Source organism: Drosophila willistoni, assembly GCF_018902025.1.
Source record: "Drosophila willistoni isolate 14030-0811.24 chromosome 2R unlocalized genomic scaffold, UCI_dwil_1.1 Seg167, whole genome shotgun sequence".
Taxonomy (NCBI): domain Eukaryota; kingdom Metazoa; phylum Arthropoda; class Insecta; order Diptera; family Drosophilidae; genus Drosophila; species Drosophila willistoni.
The window spans coordinates 20,825,038-20,847,186 of record NW_025814050.1 but is presented as its reverse complement, the minus strand read 5'-3'; the positions used below and the strand labels follow the sequence as shown (position 1 = coordinate 20,847,186).

Sequence of the window (22,149 nt, the reverse complement as noted above, 5' to 3'; positions counted from 1 at the left end):
AAAAAAAAGGAAAGATTAGTTATTTATCAGTACCTAAGCATTGAATACTACCATGATGATACCGAATCATTCAACCAATGGCAAAACGAAGAAAAGTTCAATATATTTTCCCCTACATTGCCTTGCGAAATTTAAAATTTCTTTCTTAAGATAAAAATCTGAAAGAAAATGAATGGTTATTTACCTATTTAATTTGCTGGGCCTTAGCTAGATCAAAGCTCTTTTCAATGGCCATCGACCTTCCATATATCCACTCACACATAATTGGTAATAGCTCTTAACTCTCGATATTTTCTCTCTCTTCAGCTTTGAATGTTATCAGTTCATTGCAGACATGGTCATTCATTGCCATCTACCAACAGAAAAAAAAGGACCCAAAAATGGCTTTGAGCGGAAAACGAACCCCGAAATTCAATTGCTGCCCACATATTCAAAATGTTCTCCCAACCCCCGTTTTTTTTTTTTTTGGGAGTGGTCAAAAAAAGGAAATCCATCTAGTAGTTACTCCGGCAGAGATGATAAGCTTAGCCCCAGGCCAGCCATGGCAAGGGTATTGGGTCACGGGTTTCCATTTAAGTTTTTGGTTATTTTCAAATTGAATTTTTGTTCTTTTTCTCTTTCTCTCTCTCGTTTCATTTGTCGGTAAAATGTTTTTTTCGCTTTCATTTATAACAATTTAATGAAATTTTCGAATGCGTTTTCATAATAATCCGTATGTGTCCAGGACGAGAGACAGAGAGGGCCAACAACAAGCACAGCATCCATTAATCACATCCAGCTGCCACTTGTTTAACGAAAATTAAGTTTTACCCTCTTTAGTTTCCATGGGCCAAGAATCTTCAACGATTTAAAGCTTAAAGTAAAGTAGTAAAAAATAGTTCTAAGCTAATATAAAGTATCTTATGGTTAAGAAACTTGCATTGAACTATCGATAGACAAAAAATTAGACAGCAAATCTTTGGTTATTATTTATCAGTCCTTCCTGAGAGAAATTGATCTTGATAAAATGTTGAATTATCCTCATAATATAATTTTTAGTACAGAAAAACTATCGATACAATTAATAGGGAACTAGTCGGTTATTTCTGTACTCCTATCTATCGATAAAATTTATCAATTTCTATACAGTGTGTCATTTTATGATAGAAATAGCAATTCTAATCAAAAGATCCTAATATAAACTTTTTTATTATTCCTGCTATTTGACAACAAATCAGGAGATAAATCTCTAAACGTTATTTTTTGTTAGGATTCTTGAAATTTTCGAGTCTGTAACCTCGAAGAAATTTATTTGTTTTGGTAGAATATTCCCATAAAGGAAAAATGTAAATCATTTTATACTTAACTTATAATATAAGATCTATATAAGATCTTCTTAGGTAAGCATTTTTAATTTTCTAACACTCGATAAAAAGCAAAAACACGTAAAGTCTTTTGCGATACTAACAAATTGTTATTGATATCTTAAACTTGAGATGAGTATGATCCTTAAATATCACACTTCATATCTGGAAAAAGAATAGTTTCTGCTTATATCATTGAGGACTGTTAGAAATTGGATTGTAGTATGAGATGGAATTTTTGTTTGCTGTCGATCTCCTCTATATTTTGCTTTTCTTAATAATTCAATTAGTTAACCCGTAACACTTGAAACTCATTTGGTACCTAAATCAATATTGAATAACATATTTAGTTAACTGATTTCCTTTCCCTTTCGTTTTTTTGGCCACGCGACAAAAGCAAACAGAACCATTTTTTAATAAACTTCCTTTGCAACCCTTTTTGCCCTACCGATTTCTTTTGCCATGTTGTGCTCTGTGTGTGGATTTGTTGGATAAGAAATCACTTCATCTTTTTGGCGACATTCGGTCGGCCCTTATTTGTATATTGAAGCAAGCGTATAAATCCTTTTTATGTCCTCAACCCCCAAAATCAAACCTAAAACCCAAAAACCAAAGCCAGGGAATGAGATGCGCTGCGGCTCGCTCTCTGATTCGTTTAGGACAATTTCTGGGGTTGGAGTTAAACTCGAAATGGATGGAAAAGGGTTTATGCCCATCAATTCACACATAGTTTATGTCATATGGTGCTTTGATATCTAAGAAAAGGGGGCAGTCAAAAACTAAAGGGGTTGGATTTCGAATTTCTGTTGTTTTTTGTGTGTATGCGAACCTGCGATAAACATATTTCTACATTTTACTTAACAGCAGTGAAGGGGAAATCTCTTAAGAATTTGCTTTATATATGAATTTGGTGTTGGAATAGAATTTCGAATTTTCGATTTAATTATTCCCAATAATATAAATTTTGAAATGGAAATTCAGATGTCATTAATTTAAACCATTGAAGAAAGTTCTGAGCTTAATTAAATTAATTTGCTTTAAGATTCAATTCTAACTAGAAACCTAAACCAATAAGGAAAGAGTAATTAAATGTGTTAAAAACTTGTGACAAAATTTTTTTGGGTATATTGAAAATGAATTCTTTTTAATTCGAAATTTAATTGAGTTTCTTATACTTTTCTTCCTCATGTTATTATAAATTAATTTAAATTTATAATGTATAATCCATTTATCTAACTATTACCGATCAAACCTATTTGAAGACAATAAAAAAAGGAATGTCGAAATTTTTTAAATAAAGAGTTATCATTAATGTTTTCAATTTCCGAATATCAAATATGACTTTGTTTAGAAAACTGTAAAATCGTTTGTAAATTCCTAAAATTCTATTATAGACACTCAAAGATCTTAGATTTTTAGATTCCTAGAAAGTTAAATTATGGAAAAAGTAATATTTCAATTAAAAATTTTGAATTTTTTTCATTTAAATAATCATCGGATAGAAAACGTTTTAAACTATCTACATTTTCCTCATACCTAAATGTATTTAATTAAAATAATTTTCAAAAGAATTAATTAATGAACGAAAAAACTTCAGTTTTTAAATTTTTTTTTTGGAAATAATCATTTTTATTAAACTTTTTGTTTTGTTTTTTGGATTTTTAGTTTGTCTTTTTGTTTTGTATTTTATAATAATTAGATCTAAGTATTAAGATCAATTTACAATTTGGACATCGTACAACAATATCTGTATACACATAATAGTTTCATATATTGAATATACATATAAATATTTAATATGTATTCTAAAATTATACATATTTATGAATCGGATTGGCATAATGAGCTACTGGCTGATGATCATACAACATCTAAAATACGTACATTTATAGAATTAGGAGGAACTCTTTCTAATAATACGGATATAAATATGTATTCATAAATTCGTAATGGATTTTCTTCAAATATTTGCTGATACGCCTAGATTTCTACTTTAGTTTTGGTTGGTTTCCTATTCTGGAGGGGGGAATGTTGCGGATATGGAGTGTAATATTGGAATTATATACAAGATCAATTGATGCAGCGATTGATTCATTCGCCGGAACTAATGGAACTGCCGCAGAGTGAACCGGAACCGGCTTCTAGATGAACATGCGCCGACATATTAAGGGCCTGAGGTGTGGGATAACCAAAACTATGACTACTCAGTGGAGTGCCCGTTGGACTGTCCAGATCGAGGGAGGGATTAATGCGTTTCTCTTTCTGTCGACGATTGCAGAACCAGACACGAACCACCTCCTTGTCCATATGAAGGCGTTCCGACAATTGATTGATCTCCTCCGAGGTGGGTTTACAGTTCACCATGAAAGCTTGTTCCAAAGTGGAACGCACTGTGGTCTCAATCGAAGTGCGTTTCTTGCGGCGTCGTCCGAGAATACTTTCGGGTGTGCTGCTCAGTGTACTGGTCATTGTGTTGATATTGAAGACACCGCCTCCCGACTTGGCCACACTAGTGTCGGCATCTTCGAGCCATTTCTGGAGCAAAGGTTTCAGTTTGCACATGTTCTTAAAACTCAAGTTCAATGCCTCGAAACGGGATATGGTGGTCTGTGAGAAGTCATTGCCATAGAGTTTTCCCATGGCCAAGCCCACATCGCCTTGGGTGAAGCCAAGTTTAATGCGCCGCTGCTTGAAGGTTTTGGCGAACTGTTCCAGTTCCTCCAGATCGGTGGTCTCTTCGGGCGATTGCTCCAATTTGGCCATCGATGCCATTGAGGCAACAGTTAGGCCCGTGGGCTTTGGAGTGCTCTGACCCTGATGGGAATGCAACTGTTGCATACTTGGGGTATTCGGTGTCATTAGACCAGAGTTACTCAGATTCTGAACCAAACTATTTGGCGGTGTTCGCTGCTCATCTTGTCCCACACTCGCTCTACTTCTTGGCACTGGACTAAGTGAAGGACTGCGGCGTGGCGACTTGGTCAATGGCGTGGAGTAGTGTGGTTCTGCTTGTTGGTGTTGTGGCTGTTGTTTGATTTGCTGTTGCAGTGCCTGAAACTGTACCAAAGCTTGCAACGAATTCTGCAACAGAAATTGTGTGGCCAATTGGGGATGTGGAAACGAATCGGGCGCCAATTGACGGACCATCTCTATGTAGTTTTGTATTTGCATTTGCAGGGCATGATGCATTTCTTCGGGTGCAAAATTGGGCATGGCATTGTGCAACAATGGTGACTGTACATCCATCATGCCACCAACTAAAGCTGCTGCTGCACTTGGCGTCGATGACTGTACTTCATGATCATTGGCGGCCTTTTGCTTCTTCATCGGCGGGGCTAGATTTAAGACTTGATTTTGCTCAGTGATTTCATGCTCAGCGGGTCTAGCCTTTCGTTTGCTACTCAAATTTTGCGGCATTTCACAATCATCCAACAGTTCCTCTTCCTCATAGCTTTTGCCGCAATCTGTGGGTTAAAGAAAAAGACGGAAAAAAGTTTAACTATTAATAAAAAAAAATCGTTGTATAGATATTTTGCTTTTCAATTTTCCAAGCCAATGAAGTTCAAGTAGCCTGCGACTAGCATAATTTGACAAAAATAAAAAAACCAAGCACTTCTTTTCACAGGGTATACTGAATGGCAGCAAAGTATAAGTAAAAGAGTTTTACTAAGGCAAATTACTAGAATTAAAAATTTTTCTAAGACAGACATGGAAAATTGCAATGCTGAATCTAGAATTAGTTTCGAGGTAACTTAATTTTCCTATATATAAAAGTTAAGTTATATAATTTTTTTTGTTTCCCAGGGTATTTGCACATTTATCACTGTTTTGTTCTCTCGACTCTTTTTAAGGCAAATTTTATTCAATCTTCCAATTGAATGGCCCTGCTCATTTCTTTACCAGTTTTTTTTTTTGTTGTGTCCTGTCTTGTCCTGTGGTTAACTTTCTGATAGACGCTCAAGCGGAAGGGTTTTGGCCTTTTGTGGCCATGTTTTCACTTGCCCCATCCCATCGTATACACATCATTTACCCATCCATTCAACCAACCACCCACTCACCCCCAACCCGGCCTATGTCTATGAGCATGTTCAAAACTCAATCATGCATAATAATTGAAAAATAGCCAAACAAGGAATGAGGAAGCTTTCTTTTCGAGTCTTTTGTTTTTCAAAAGCATCTCGTATTTCATAATTTTTCATATTGTGTTTTAGAAAAAAAAAAACATATACTATTATTGAATTTCCTTTTGTTTTCTTATTGATTTTCTATGGTTTTTATTTGAGAACTTCCGTCAGAAGGAATATGATCTTTATAAAATCAATATGGTGAGTAATAATAATTGAACAATTAATAAATTAAATGGAACGCATACAGGAAATGAATCAAACTAGTTGAAAAACGTTTGCAAAATTTAATGTGAATAATTTTGAGTTTCCCTTTGAATCAAATTAAGTGTTTAACTTTTTATTCGGAAAGCATGTCCAAAGTTAAAGGCTTTAAAGCGATTTAATTAATTGATAGTTTTAAGCGGCTTTTCATTTTTTTCTACTTCTAATTTTACTCGTCTGTCTTCTTTAGACATTTGGCTTTGGTCGGAGGGATTAAAGGAGTCGATCCTTTTTTTCTAATGCGGGTGTTGTAAGTTCCTGCTTTGTTAGTCTCTGTGAAAAGTTATTTTGAAATGGTTTTCATGTGGGCAGCTGTTTTTATGATGACTTACACAACAGAAATCGCCATATAATATAATTAGCAAACCAAAAAAAAAAAAGAAAAGGAAAAACTAAAAAAACCAAAACCAGCTAGGGGTTTGCATGATGCACCCCTCCCAACCCCGGACTTTAAAAAAATGTAAAAGTCGTAGCAACCCTCAGAAAGGGAAACAATTCGTTACAATCGGTTAGGACAATTTGGAATGCACGAGTTGAGGATTTGAAAGCAACTTGCTATTGGATAAACGCTCAGAAAGGGGTACAAGGAGGTGGTAAGGCTACATTGTTGCATGGAATAAAACCAGGACAGAAAAAGAGAAATAAAGTCAAGAAGCTGCAGGAGCAAGTTACCCCAGGTTCCAGAACTAGAAAACCATTGTAACTCAATGCGCCTGCAGTGCATGGACCCAAACCAGGTGATGGGATGCTGCGATAGGACACTATGCTGCGTTTTGTCTTTCTCTCTCTCTCTCTCTCTCACTCTCTCTCTCTAGTTTGCTCTGTCTCTTTGCCTGGAGGAGAGCAGATGTCCTGGCTGTTGGCTTGTTTCTGCACAATGGGCAATGTGTGAATTGTGTTTTTGCACTACTGACAAATGTGAAGTGTTCGAATGTCTCTCTTGTTATTTTCGATTTTGGTAAAATTTTTGCCACTCCTTTTTCAGAATTCGTATGGTAAATGCCTTATTTAGGGGTGGCTAGACAAATGCATATTTAACTATAAACTATCAAGCAGAAAAGGGAGAGATAGAAGGAGAGAACAAATCTCTCAATCCAATTATACATATGAGAAATATCACAAAGTAAAATCTAACAAACATTGGCAAAAGAATTCTTAATGACACTGAAATTTATGGTAGAAATTTGTTGCTATGTATTCATTCTTATTTCTATTAGGTTAAAAATTAAGAAAAAACCATTCATATAAAACCACCTACATATATAAAAGTAAAAGAATATTATATGAGAATACATATATTTCAGAAAAATTTAAGTACACCTAGACCCCGCTTTGCGTCGTTTCGTTTTGCGTTTTTTCGAAGTTGCGTCGCTGCTTTATTAGTACTAATTTTTACTGTGCGTTATATTCTCGTTGTTGCGTTGTTGTGAGTTCGAGTGTTTAGCTTTTTTTTTCTAAATCAGCCATTGTGGCAACACCAATATCAACTTTTACCAACATTGCCTTTGAATTTTGGCAGTTTCACGTTTTTCAACATTGACATCTAGCTTACCCACTTCTGTTTATAATTGCGTCTTGCTATCAAAACTCGGGGACGGTTTAGTAGAAATGTTCGTGGAACAGTGTTTAACCTCCAAACAAATTTCAAAAGCGATGGGCTTGATTGACGAAGCAATGGAGAATTTTGATAAAAAACGATCCTGACAATGACAGAAGTTTTATCAACTGCTACCAAGAAATTTATTTAAATTTACAAAAAAAAGCTATTCACCAAACTCTGGACGAATTTTTGGTGAACGAAGCCACTAAAAACTCATAAAGATCAAATATTTTATTAGGTTATTTTGATTTAATAGAAGCAGTTTTTTTTTAATGAATGAATGGAATAACATTTTTGTTTTTAAATGTTTACTTTGTTCAATTTTTCTTTCTAGAAATTAGTATTTTCATAGCCCGGGAACCTATCTTTGATCTTTCCATGGTTGCCTATAGAAAATCTTAATTCACTTTGCGTCGTTTCACTTTGCGTCGTGTTTTTTTGGAACGTATCCCCAACGCAAAGCGAGGTCTAGGTGTAAATCATATTATTAAGACCAAAATGATGCAAAAGTTTACATCAAGAACATGCTTTTTTCGTTTCCCAACTAGAATTCTTATATTAGTGTATGGTGACCCCGACGTTTTGATGAAAAGTTTTTCCTAAGGCTGAGACTCAAATATTTGGTTGTATCATTAGCATAATATATAAGAAGAAATGTTATCTATCTACATATTTATAGGTATCTATTATTTTTCCCCAAAAATTTGTGAAATTCTGTATCTATACACTTAAAATTTACCATTTTGCTCTATTGTTGCATTTCACCCACGCACTCAGTTTGCAGTTCACCCTCGCATAATAATGAAATGCAAAACAACCCTGGATCATTGCTGAATATCTAAGGTTTCATGCACTTTTGACCCCTGGTCCTGACCCTCTCTGCTATTGCCAACACAAACACTCTCTAACACACAAACAATACACAAATTTGTCAAAATGCAAAATGCTGTTGTGCCCTTGTCTCTGTCTCGTTTGGGTTTTTGCGCATTTAAATGATTGCCAGCAATTATATAACGACCCCATACAACCATCAACCATTCCATTCGATTCGTTTAGCCATCCCCTACAGATACCCCTAACCCCTAACAATGTGCAACTAATCTATGCAAAAACATGCATAAGGCAACCACTCCTCAATGGCTCACAGGCTGGCTCACCCCTCACCTTTTGTTGTTGTCTTTCGATTTAAATACGCGACAAATTAACAGGGTTGCCATCAATTAAATTATGCATTTTTATTGGTTTACACAATGTTATCGAAAGACTCATGGGTGCACATATTCAAATGTGTCACAACACAACCAGCCCTTCTCTAAACATACCCAATCCAATCCAACCGAACCAAACCAACACAAAAAAGGGTTCATAAAAAACAACTGTTGATTCCCCCTCTTTGAACTATTTACCATATCATTTGAATAGCATTGAGGTGTGAAAATTGAAGGGTTGTCGTCTCGTTTTTTATTCACAAAGCCTTTCTCACTTGTTGACTCTTCACCCATTCCCTTGGGTTATTCAAATTGTAGTTCGGCGGGATTAGGTTGCGTGAAGCTAATTGTAGTAGTTGCTGACGCAAAAGGGGTAATTTGAGAGATGGCACACCAAAAAAAAGTGAGTGTGAGGAGAAACAGGAAGCCAGCCTGTTGATTGATATTATAATCGGCGGTTTTTTTGATTGGGTGCCTTCAGTTTTTTTTTCGTTTGCTATTGGTGAAGGCGTTACGATGGGCGTTTTACTGGGATCGCAGTTTTTTTTTTTTTTTTTTTGTGAATCAATTTATAAAGTGTTTATTGTTTGTTTGCTTTTTGATTAAGGGTTAAGTTTTTCTGAGCTTTACACCAAAAGAACACACAAACAAAATTTGTGTAGAAATGGATACCCCGAGTTACTGAATGAATTGTTTTCTTCATTAAAAGTAACAGATTTTAAGTATTTTTCACTTGCATAACTTAGTACCTGAAATTGGACTGAATTCAGTTCATCCACGCTGCAAAGGTGACCCCGACGTTTTGATAGTAAAGTCTACTATGTGGCCAGCTCTTATTTAAGACTAATAGACATAAACATAAGGACACAAGGATCTTTCGCCACATATTTAGCTAGAGTTCATATTTCTACTCGTTTTTAAAGTTATTGAAATGCATTTGCCTGCAATATGCTGTTGGATGCAGTTCTAGACGCACTTCAGTCACGTGCGGTGGAAAAAGGTTCCCTCTTCTTCCCTAAATGGCAGCACCTCTATAAGTATTTCTACCTAAGCCAAGCCCAAAACTCTAGACACGCACAACAACTCATCCAGCACCTAGAGTTGGGGTTGTTGCGCAAAAAATATAGAAATGAAAGGAAAACTATAAAATACAAATTTCCTTTTGCCATCAATAAATACATATGTGCTTGTATGTCTGTGTGTATAGCTCGTGTGAGTAATCAATTTTTTCTGCGCTACAAAGTATGAAGTAGCCCACGTTCCAACCACGAGACACTGATGAGGACATGCCAACTGAATGATGGCAAAGGATTAAAGTTAGATGGAAAACGTATGTATGTATTTACCTGATACAGATCGCAGAGGTGATGGCGGAGTTGGTGAATTGGACATGTGTCGCAAAACTGTAAAGAAAATTGAAAGAAACAAATTATTTGTGGTCAGCTAAAGTTTTTTTTTTTGTTGATGATTTTCAAGAATATCGCATCGAATGCAAATGACACGTTCTGGTCGTCAACAGAATTTTGCAGAGTGTCCTTTATTTTTTTGGGAAAGCTTTTGGTCACTGTCTCTGACACTTTTATCTGTCTGCTTTGAGTCTCCCCCCTGATGGTTGTTGGTTTTGGTTGCCTGGCTCGTAAAATGTCCATTAGTATTTACTTTTTATACTACTTCATTCGTCTCTTTCTCTGTCTCTTTATAATAAGTAACATGCAAAAATGTTTCTGTTCAAGTCATTTCAAGTGCTTGTAAAATTTCCTCTTAAAAATGCCATTTGCTGAGTAATGCCAACAATTCTTATAGACCAAAATCATTACCAGGAACAAAACATATACATAAATGTATATATGTATTCAGAAATTGTTTATTTTGTGGTCGAAATGTCCAATAATTCTCAACTAGTTCTAATAACACAACATTTTTGAAGAATAAACGAATCCTGTTAAGGTATTTGCGTATTGATGATATTTTGCTTTAATCCTTTACATAGAATTTAATAGATTTAATCAGAAATACTCGGTAAATTTTTTTACAAAAATTATTTGCTTGATGTTGCAATGCGCAAATTCACACCTTTTGCCCCATCAATATCACTTTTTTATATGAAAAAATTCCCAAAGTTGGCCACAGAATCCTGACACATAAAAACAGCAAACAACTTTTCGCCCTCCTGCCATTTACTTATTGTGTGTGTATTTGGCTTTTCTCTTCATCTCTTTTTTGTTGATGCCATTTGGTTTTTTGTTTTGCAAAGTAGATATTAAATTTATAGCTCCCACGGGGCGTAAGCAAAGTAGTATCCTCTTTAGCTGCAGGACAACACACACGGACACAACAAAAAAGCAGAAGTAACATATTTTTACGACAATATATTGTAGAGGGAATCCTTGTGCATAATGTCCAGCACAATATAAATATACAGATTACTCTCACCACCCCAACCACTGTGCCCAAAAGGACCACTCTTTGTGGTTGGTTTTGGTATAAATGGGAAAAGTATGAGGAAGATTACAACTGGTATTAGGCAGGCAAACAGTCCCCCAGCAAACGAAAAAAAACAAAAAGGTGACAAGTGTTGGGGCATTTCATCGTCCTTTCATTTTATAAAACCAAGTCCACATCCCATCATCTTTGTCTTGAAACCAATTACACGAAATTTGCCTTTTGTGGTCAGAGACAGCCATGAAGGAAACGTTTACACCCTCCGTTCATAATTTCTTTTCCTTGTAAAAAAATGAAATTGGTTTTTTGCATATTCAAATGCCAGGGTCAGGTAAAAAAGGACACTTTTTTTCCAGGATGCAAATGTAAACAGAATACATACAAGAAAACTAAAGAAAGGCAGCCCAATATATGATCACACGCTCATTCTCTATGGGATACATTCAAATTCGGGACAAAACACAAAAAAAGGACAAGACAAGACATCTGCCCAAAGGGAAGAAACGTAGAGCAGCATCAGCAGGACATTCAAACTATTGCCAAATGCCATGAAATTGTATCTAAGATACATCTGATAGGGAAATTTTCTATGCCTCTGGCACAAAGTACATAGAGGAATGTATTCCAGTTCTGTGCCTAATGTGTGGGCGTGGGTAATCATCCTCATCATCATCGTCGGCCTTTGTTGGCAAAAAGGACAAGTTTGAAAAAAGTGAAACCAATTCAAATAGTTGAACAGGTACACGAATCATATAACAATTGGATCACGTCGTATAACAACTTTTTTCTTCAATTGATCAAATGTCACAAATCTTATATAAGATTCATGAAAAGGATTCGAATTTCGTACTCTATTAAAAATGGCTCCATTATGTAAAATATTGTATATTCTGTATTTAAAAAATATAAATACTATTCATAAATCAAAATATTTCAATCACAATATACTTTCTTTACAATGTTATTTGATCCCAAGATCACTTTTAATAAACTTTTAATCAAACTTTAACTAATTTTCCGTAAAATTCTTATTATGTTGACTTATTAAGTTTTTTTCCAAAGTCATTTTCAAAATTGAATTTTTACGATATAAATTCTGATCATTCTTTTCAATAATAGTAATGATAGAAGCTTAATCCAGGTAGATAAATATGTATCTTTAAATTCTCCGATAAATTTCTATCTATTTATAGATTTTAAGATTCTGAACACTCAGGCTCGACCCGTAAGGAAAAACCTTACAAGTTTAATTATTGTCAGGAAATTGAAAATAATCTTTTCTCCATTTCATGTTTTAGTATTTTTTTGGTGAAAAATCTACATTTTCGTGCGCTCTGTCTACCCTAAATGTAACAAGTTTGCTGATTTAAGCACCTGACAACTCTAGATAGAAACTTACGTGGATGGTCCAAGGCTTTTTCCGCTTTTATTGTTGTTGTTGTTGCTTTCACTGATTCGACTGTTTCAGTGTCAGTAGTTGTTGTTGCCTTTGAGTTTGCATCCCAAAGACGTTGTTGTTGTTGTTGCTGTAGCACCATCATTTTCAATAACAATCCGATAATTAAATTATATTATAGCCAAAAATTGTTCCTCTTGCACGCACACAAAGTCCGCAATTGCATTAAACCACTAACACGATGAATGAGCAAACACTTGGAAGACGGAACACGGTTTTCCTTTCTTTCTTTCTTTTCCTTTTTCGTTTTCGTCTTTGTCTCTTTTGGGTTCTTAACTATGTATTTTCATCGCTCAAGGCACAAACCCGACGACCTTCTTGCTTCGTTAGCCGAATGCAACTGACAGCTCGAGGTAAAAACGATTGCAATGCAAACCGTTATGTGCACGACGATGACTGTGACTGACTGACTCTATGTGTGTGTGTGTGTGTGTGTGTGTCTCTCTCTCATTCTCTCCTTCTGTTTCCTACTTTAACGTTTGCTCGTTCTCCCCCTTTTGAACTCACACACAAACACACACAATCTCACTCACACTCTGGTTCCTTTTTCGACTCTTTTTTCTTTTTTGGTTTATGATTTGCAGCAATTGTTGTTAGTTTTTCCCATTTCCTTACCGTTCGTTGTTTGTCTCACTCAAAACTCAAAGTTCTTCTCTCAAATTCAACCCCGACAACTGTGGAACGTATGTAGTTTGCATCTGTATGGGTACGAGTGAGTCGTATTTGTGTGCCTGCATTCTGATCAGATGGAAGAACTTTTACTCCATTTATGCACTTTCCCCTCACAATACAATTTTGTCCTTGTCCTTAGGCATTAGCATAGTAGTTGTAGTTGTAGTAGGTGCCCGAGATGTGATATTGGTAAGGAAATTGAGTTTCGAGTCGAAATGGGTGTGGCCTATTCCCATATATCCCATATACCGGGGGCATTATATATGCACTTTATTGCTGCGCAGTTGCCATCAGAGGAATATTTTTTCTCTTTGGTTCACATTTTTGTTGCATTTGTAGTGAAATCATAATGCTGCATACAAATATGTGTGCATGGTAATAAAGGTACACACATACATAGAGAAATATGGCATTTTGGGGCTGATTTTCAGGTTTCTTTATAGGTAATTATGACTCCCTCTGATGTAGCATAGAAAACAGTATTTAGTAGTGGGAACTCTTAGAGTTACATATAAGTAGACTACGACTTATTGAAATAGTTTTAATTCTCAATTAAGTTTTAATTCCCAATTTCTATAAACAAATTTGACTAAATATCTCGTAAATATCCATTTAAGATTCGTTTATAGAAAATATGTGTACAAAATATAACAAAGTTAGTAAAATTTTACAAACTTATGGCTTTAAAATTTTCTTCATATAAAACTATTTCCATATACTTTGAAAAATTTTCAAAGCTGAAATTTCGAATACGTATTCTTCCTGTCTACAACGACCTTTCTTATCATTAGACCTATAAAAACCCCATCTCAATAATATGGGACTTATGTACCTATTTTATGTTACTTTTTTCATGTTAGTATTATGAATCTTTGAGAATTCGTTTTCTGATTGTAGGACTTGCCAATTTTTGTTCTATCTCCGACTCTGCCACAATTAATGATCTAAAAAACTTAATCAGTTTTCCATAAAGAAATATTTGATTTTACATACTTTCACGAATACCTTGTACATTGTTAGTTATCAACAAGGGAAAAGATAAAAAGAAGATAATTCTAAAATATAGTTTTTTAAAAGTGTGTCAATGCATTAATTTCTTTGGTTGCGATAACTTCACATGAATTAGAAGAATTTGAAGAAATAAATGTAGTTGATTAGAGTCAAGCAGATACACTGCCTGCAGTTAATTTAATAGATCAACCAATCGAGAACCCATATATATATATATATCTCCTGTATATAGCACCTACTACCTACTGTCCTTTACATATTACTTGCATTTTGATGATTTCCCTAAAACCCTTCATCTTCTGTATATTTTACTCCAAATCTGAACATTTTGTGATGTGATTAATATAAGCACACACAGACTTGAGCAAACACCCACATCACACAGAAGAAAGCTCATTCATATGGGAGACAACAGCGGACAGTGCACTGAACTGAGAGTTGAAGTGGGTGAATGAGGTGAAGAAAGGGCAGAGTAATTACAACAACAAGTGCAGTTGTTGTTTCTTACTACTAAAAATGGCAAAAGGAATTTATGCACATATATACCCAGACACCCTCTGTATATATGTATATAAAGTATGTGTGAGTGTGTGTGTGTGGTGACATTTTATGATTATGAGAGTGTTGGGCGACTGCTGCTGCACTTTGTCCTCTTAAGTTTGGCTTCTCTTTGTTTGGAAAGTATTTTTTTTCCAAAGGATAAGAAAATTCTTATGCGCCTGGTTTTCATTTCCGTTTTTCCCTTTACGCCCACTCTCTCTCTCTCTCTCTCTCTCTCTCTCTGTTGCTGTTCTGGAAAACGTACAACGTTTTAATTAAAATTGCAAAATTAATGCTTTTTCTTGGCAGACGATTTTGCGGGCCACCCTCTATCAAAATGGTTTATATGTCTACATTAAAGTGCCAAAATGATTTAAGCAGAAATCAATAAGAGGAAATTTCCCCGTCTCTGACTTTGACTCCTCGACAACACAACTGGATTTCTTGTCAGGGAAACAAGTTGCCAACTAATTTCAATAGTTATCCTTTTTGACTTCACTTCCTTCACTTTGGTTTAGTTTGGGTCCTGCGCTGTCTGATTAAACTTGTCACTGGCGTAGACAAAAGATAAACACTAACAGGGCGGTCGGTGTCTAGGCAATTTGATTATTTGCCAAAAGCAGAACAGGACTCGAACTTCAACGCACACACACACACACACACAGAAGGCACACACACACACACACACCCACACAAACACTCGTACATACACGGCATGTAAATACGCATATGTATATACAAAGGGGGAAACTTTTCTTGGGCATTGCAAATTAATCAAGAAAATAAACGCTTGGCAGCATCGGAAAATTGTTGCTGGCAACCCCCGCACAGGACATTCAGTACACCCATCCAGGACATACACAGACACTTTGCATGACGAAAACAGACAGAAGGCAAAAGCAGAAGGACCACAGAGGACAATGATGTCCGATGTCCGTTTCTGAGTTGCTCTGGGTGAAATTTTTGTTGCAACGCATTAAAATGACATACCAATTTGCGTTAAGCAAATACGACGAGACGAGAGTAGTTTTTGGGTTTTTATATTTATTTTTCGGGGTGAGAAACAAACGAAGCAAAAAGAAGGAATGGGAGAAAAGCGACTAAAATGGGGTCCTTAAATGTTATGCCAAAAATAAAAGACAACCAAGATACTTTAATATGTTGGCAAATGCAAAGGAAATTGAAAAGTTCAAGTGGAAAATGTAGCAAAATTTAGAGTAAAGATTTGTCAAATTCTTAAGGAAAGTCGGAGGAGAGAAGTAACTAGAATTAAATACAAAACTATTAAGATTTATAATTAGGTAAATGCATTCATATTTGAATATTTGAAATGAAACTGAAAAGAAATTATTTATTCGAGGACTGTTCTAAATGTTTAATGTTTAATTTTAATATTTAAATTACATTCTCCATTGTTATTTTCTTTTAAAATTTATGAAGGATAAGCAACTGAATTACAAACTTTTTTAAATAAAAACGTTTGAAAAATTTCAACTCTTTGCTAAAAAAATTCATCATGAAATTTCGCGCCAAAAACTTGCAGTGAGTTTCTAACGAAAATCAATAAACCGCCAAACAGAAGCAGGATAACAAAGGACACCTTTGTCAATGTCCCCTTTTTTTGGCCTCTTCTCATCTCTTTTCTTTATTTCCTTCCGCATTTTTAGCGCCGCTTCCATTCTTTGGGTTTATTTATTAACGTTTATTGATTTCGCTTCGCCTGCGTTTTCTTTTCTTTAGTTTGCCCGTTTTTTTTGAGCAAATCTGCCACAAAAAATCGCTGTCAACTGATTTCGGGTCCCAACCCTTCGGAAACTACAACAACAAATTTTCTTTCAATTTCTTTTTAAGAAAATTGTGCCTAGATTTTTGGGTAAAAAGAATAGAAAAACTAAGGACAAGCAAAAAAAATGAACTCAAGGGTAAAAAATTGAGGATCAGTGTCAGGGATTACCAAAGATCTTGCACAGCTTAGCAAACATCCAACTACCCCTTAAAGGAAGACGCTACAGAAGGAGAGAGAGAGAGAAAGAGAGACACTCAGAGGGAGTGAATAAGAAAGGCATCTACTTCTTCCTTTTTTTTTGGGGTAGTTCAAGTCAATAATGCGTAATTTTTTAAGGTAAAAAATTGATGGAAAAAATTGCACAAAAATTAGGTAAGACATTCTTTTACTTTTGGGTGCAAAAAAAAAGGGAAAAAATCAATTTCAGTAAGCAACGGTTTTTTTCTAACGGAATTTTTGCACAATTTTCTCACGCATTGGAAATTTATGGAAACTCAAGGCTCTTTTTATACTCTTCGATTTCTAGAATCTTGGTTTTTGTTAAACCTTTTTTAATTTCAGAATTTAAAATACAACACAAATTATATTTTTTTTTGAGTCTGAATCTTTTTAGTTTGTTTGTTGTTATCACTTTTGACTGAATAATCTTTGACAAACAGTTTTCTGTGATTAAATGTTTAGGACAAACTTATTATTATTATAATTGTAATTAAATTTTCAAAGTCCTACATATATGTATACAGTCTTATATAAAACGCTATTCACAAAGAGGGACGGATTCCGAGAGGTGGTCGAAGGGTTTCACACCTTTAATATCTTTGTTTAAAATAGAAGTTAAATGAAATTCTTAATTATTTACCTAGTTAGTTGTCTATTAATATATATACTTTACTTTATTCTATAGTCCTGTAGTGCTTATCAAGAAAGCTACTACGTGGTTGTACTACCTTAACAAATCAAGGATTCATTTGATGTTCTCCCTCTCTCTCTCTCTCCCTCTCTCCTTTGTGCATAATTGTGATTAACACTAAGCATTTTTGTAATGGTCTTAAAAACCAAGTTTGGCCATTTTTGAAATAATGCAAATTTAACCCTAAGGGAGCAGCCATGCTTGAATTTTTTATCAACTTTAGGTTTTTTTTTTTTTGGGAAACGCTAAAAAGTCTGTGAAAATGGATTTACAGCTTGTAAAGCGTTTTTATTGGATTTACTTTTTACCACCACCACCAATACCGAAACCAGCAAAGAAAGCAGAAGCTCTACCCTTCACAACATCACCGCGGTTCACCCCTCCCCCAGAAACTCCCCTCGATGGGTGGGTCAATTGGCCATAAGCTGCTCAGGAACACAGTGCACAGTTGGTAGTGACACCAGCAGTTCAAAAGTTGAGCTTTCTTTTATTTTATTTTATTTCTTCATTTTATTTTTTTTTTTGGCCAGGGGTTTGTTTTTTTTTTTTTTGGCTCTTTTCTCCTGTCAAAGGTTACCTCATGCAATTGTGGTTCGCATTTGCCGCAAGCAACCTTTTTTTTGTGTGTGTTGGTTGTACCAACCACCCACTGCAAAATAAAAAAAAAAAAAAACCGAAAGTGGTTTTAAATTCCATTAAATAAAGTTGTAAAGGTTACGCACTTCTTCGCCCTTCTTCTTCGTCGAGTACTTGAGAATTTTCACGCATATTTTGTTCGCACTTTTGTGTAAAATTTATTAATATTTTAGTGATTTTAAATGGAGTTTGTGTGTTCGATATGGTGGACTCTCTATTCTCTGGCTCCCCGTATTCGATTCTTTTCTTTTCGTTTCTTTTGTGTGTATTTTTTGGAAAGAGTAAGAGAAAATAGGTAAATCATAAGGAAGGGACAAATGGGCCTGACCATGACATGGCTCAAAACTGAATTTAAGTGGCTTGAAGGCAATTTTTTGCTCAGCGATTTGTGAATTGTTTGACTTGTATTATGAATTTATCCTTTATATACTTTAAGAGTTAAGAAATTAGTTTCAATAATAGTTCAGGGAGATATTTAATTAAATATTTTATATGTTACTAGTTCAAATTGATTAAATGAATTGTACGATTGGTAAATAAAGTTTAACAATGAATTCAAGGAATACAAAATATCAAAATCAAACCCAAAAAGTGGAAACAGATTAGGTTCGATGTATGAATACTGTCAAAACTTGTTCAAAATATTCCCAAACTATTTTTGAAGCTATCAGTTTTGATGTACTAATTCATCTTGGTCCCATTTCATTAAAAGTTTTGAGAAATAAGTTTTATAACTAATTAGAAACTGGCTTTATAATTAGCCGAAAACATAATTGTATGTGCAACAAAAGAAGTTTGTTTGATATCGAGAATTTCATTACATTTCAGATTCTCCTGAAGCATTAAAAAGTGTTTAGAGTAACTTAGGAAAAACTCGAAACTCATTAGCTCATTCTTTTAGTAATGTTTTTTAATTAAGTCCTCTGGAATTTGGAAATCATAATTCAATATTTCCAATTAATAAAATAAAGCCCAAGTGAAAAAATAAGTACAAAAGAAACCCATAAAATTTACCTTTGTTCTTCGGGCTGCAGGCAACGACAAAACGTTGCCCATTTGGTAGCTCCTGTTGTAGTTCCTGTTGTTGCCTAGCCAGCTCGTAAATGCTGAGGTCCTTCGTTGAGTTAGGATGAGATGGAGATGTCGTTGGTCGCTGGTCTACCATGGCAAGTGAAGGCAGAGGCAGGGACATTGGGGGCAAAGCATCGAGTAACTTGCTGCTAGCATGATGAAGATGATGATGATGATGGTTATGACGATGATGATGCTGATGATGACCATCATAGATGACGCCATCCCAATGATGGTTGTTATGCTCAAACTCGATTTCCTGCTCTGTATCCTGATGGTCTGGCTGCTGTTGCTCCGTCACTTCCTCCTCCTCGTCCTCTACGTCGCGCAGACGTTGCTGTTTGAGTTGATGTTCGCGTATGAGACGATCCCTTTCGTGAAAGTGTTGAACGAACAAATGTTCACCAGGAAGGGCTGGTGCGGCTGCTGGAGGGGCCGTAGTTGGAGTTGATGTTGGGGAAGTCTGCTGTTTGACTGGTGGGTTTAATGACTGAATGGTAGCTGGTAACGTCTCTGTTTTGTTTTGGGCATTAATTAATGTCCTTTGTTGATATTCTTGGGCATGCTGATGATGCTGATGATGATGATGATGGTGGAACATAATTTCATGCAATGGCATTAGAAAGTCTGGCAGGGATTTCTCCAGCTTTGAATTGACAGATGTTGTCGTCGAACCGAAATATGGCAGACATGTCTGCCCTATACCCCCGGCTCCATCTGCTGTGGCTCCGCCATCTCTTAGAAACGGCAACATCAGCTGTTGCACGGTTATATCCTTATTATTGTTGCTATTTTTATTATAATTATTATGTTGATAGGCCAAGCCGCCATCGGGTGGCCTTAAATACCATGGATTTAACATTGTTGTTTTTGCCGGGCGACAGCTTGTTGTTGGACCCAAAGCTATAAATCAAGAAAGAATAAAAGAAGAGAGAAAGGGTTCAATCGCTGGAAAATACAATCACATTTTTATAGACTTGCCTAGGGAAAATTAAGTGTGAATTGCTAACTTTTTTACCCCAAAAAAAAGGGAAAATACGCAAAAGAGAGAGAGAGCGAAAGTGAAAGAGAGGGAGGAAAAAGGGTTTTTCTCTTTTAGATATCATTATCTTATAACTTCCCTCCTGCCTGTTGTAACCACCTATCATTCCGAGGGCTGTCACTATCAATTACTCATCATTATTTCATTTTGTTACGCCTATCACCCCCCTAACTCTAGCCCCTTCTGGGGGTTGTTACGCCATTTTATTCCTTTTGCTTCAATCATTTTTCCACATTTCTTTTTTTTAAATGTTTAATCAGTTCGTTTCGTGCCGTTTTAGTTCGATTTTCATTTATGACTTTGATTGATTATGAAATCTGTATATAATTTGTATTTTATAGTTATTATTAAGGGTGGAGAGAGGTGTCTGGGCTGCAAAATCTGAACATTTGTTCATAAAGTGTGGGCGTTTGCATTTTCCAGGGGCTACATTTGCCCCTTTGTCATAATGGGTGGACTAAGGGCGAGGACTATTTTGTAACTCTATTAGAGAAATTCTGAAGGCTACTAATGGTCTCGATGAAAGGACGAAGGGATCAGAGAAATCTCGTAATAGATAGAAATGATATAAGTAATTACAAAATATGAACAATTATTTTACAAAATATGTTACGAAATCTTAATTTCCGTTTTAGAAAATATGTTTAAGAATTTTAATCGGAATCCTTCCGTAAATACATATAACCACCCTCAACCTCTTGTAACTAAAATTAAGTGTTCCTTTTTGATTCTTCATTTTATAAAAATGGAAAAACTGCTCATCATCATAAACATTTGTTGATAATTATCATAAACTCCATTCAAACTGATTGCTTTTAATAAAGAGTATAGAAACTTTGGCTAGTTTTGGGATGAAAATTCTTGTCTATTCATTCTGGCTACTGTTTGTCAGATGATTACTCTATTTGAGATCATTTCATGAATGAAACTGCCACCTAATGATGCATACCGCATAAAAAAAAAATACAAAACAAAAAAGTGATCATCAAAAATAAAAATCCAAGTCCAAGGTAACCGCAAAATGTTCATTAGAGCGCCACAAAAATACATAGACGAGAGAGAGATCGAAAAAAAAACATATTTCCAACTGTGTGAATAATGAGAGAAGTTCACGAATCAGAAGCTACATATATGTAGGTAATTGTGGTCTAAGTTTAACCAATTGTCCAGTTGTCCGAAAGGTAATGTGATTTATGGCTAGAACAAAGTAGAAATGCCGAAATAAATGAGTTAGGGGAGAATGTGACTAGGACTGACCGACTGGCTTATCAAATTGTTTGTTATAATAATGAAAATATTAGTTAGCATTTAACCCTGTTTTTTTTTTTGTTAATATTCAGAAACTGGGCGTGTGCTGGCCACGCGACATCTTAAAGATGCAAAAAGGGGTAAAAAGAGTTCCACAGGATGGAAAACCAGATGTTTGCTTGGCATGGGAAGTGTGGCAGGGATTATGAAAATGAAATGAGAGTTGACAGAAGGGAAAGTGTTTATTTCTCTCTCTCTCTGTCGCCCTCGGTTTCTCTCTGTTCTGACTTTTAATTCTCAGGTTTTCGATTTCGATTGAATAGCCTGTCACTGTCAAGTCATTCGTATAAAGAACTCAAGGTGAAAGTTTCAATCAATTGGGCTCTGCTTGCACAGTTGCTTTGACGTAGGAGCAGCTGCTCCTCCATCTACTCCTCCGATTCCCTTTCTTTTTACCACAAGCCACAAAACTGGCAATTGTTAAAAAAAAGAAGGAAAATTGTAAACTAAATCCTTTTCTCTCCACCTTAGGCTCAATTTGCTACAGAAGGAAGGATTGCGTCTTAAAAGCAAGCTGTTTCAACTGAAAGATCTATTTTCTCCATCAAAGGTTTCGTTATTTTGGCGGTTAAATCAGTTTTTTTTTCCTCCTCTAGTTTACAATTTTGTGTGTGTGTTTTTTTTTTTTTGCCATTGTTACTTTGTGCGCGATTATATTTACCTGCAACATGGCGATTAACACGGCACCCGGTCGCTGGCTCTATATTGAAGGATACATCCTTTTACCTGAGGCAAC

The 22,149-nt window shown here is 35.4% G+C and overlaps 1 protein-coding gene across 2 annotated transcripts in view; it reads right to left on the bottom strand.

The window, feature by feature from the left end:
* Nucleotides 1–3,012: 3,012 nt before the first annotated feature.
* LOC6642018 (POU domain protein 2) overlaps nucleotides 3,013–22,149 on the bottom strand; it is a 31,384-nt gene continuing 12,247 nt past the window's right edge. The window contains exons 2-4 of one of the 2 annotated variants that reach the window (XM_023175819.2): nucleotides 19,007–19,966; nucleotides 9,886–9,942; nucleotides 3,013–4,807 (exon numbers count right to left, since the gene is read on the bottom strand). In XM_023175819.2, the coding sequence (XP_023031587.1) occupies nucleotides 3,435–4,807; nucleotides 9,886–9,942; nucleotides 19,007–19,966 (2,390 nt within the window). In that variant the 3' untranslated portion in view covers nucleotides 3,013–3,434. Of the gene's footprint in view, nucleotides 4,808–9,885; nucleotides 9,943–12,380; nucleotides 12,777–19,006; nucleotides 19,967–22,149 lie in introns of those variants that run through there. The other variant, XM_002065503.4, reaches the window with a different exon arrangement.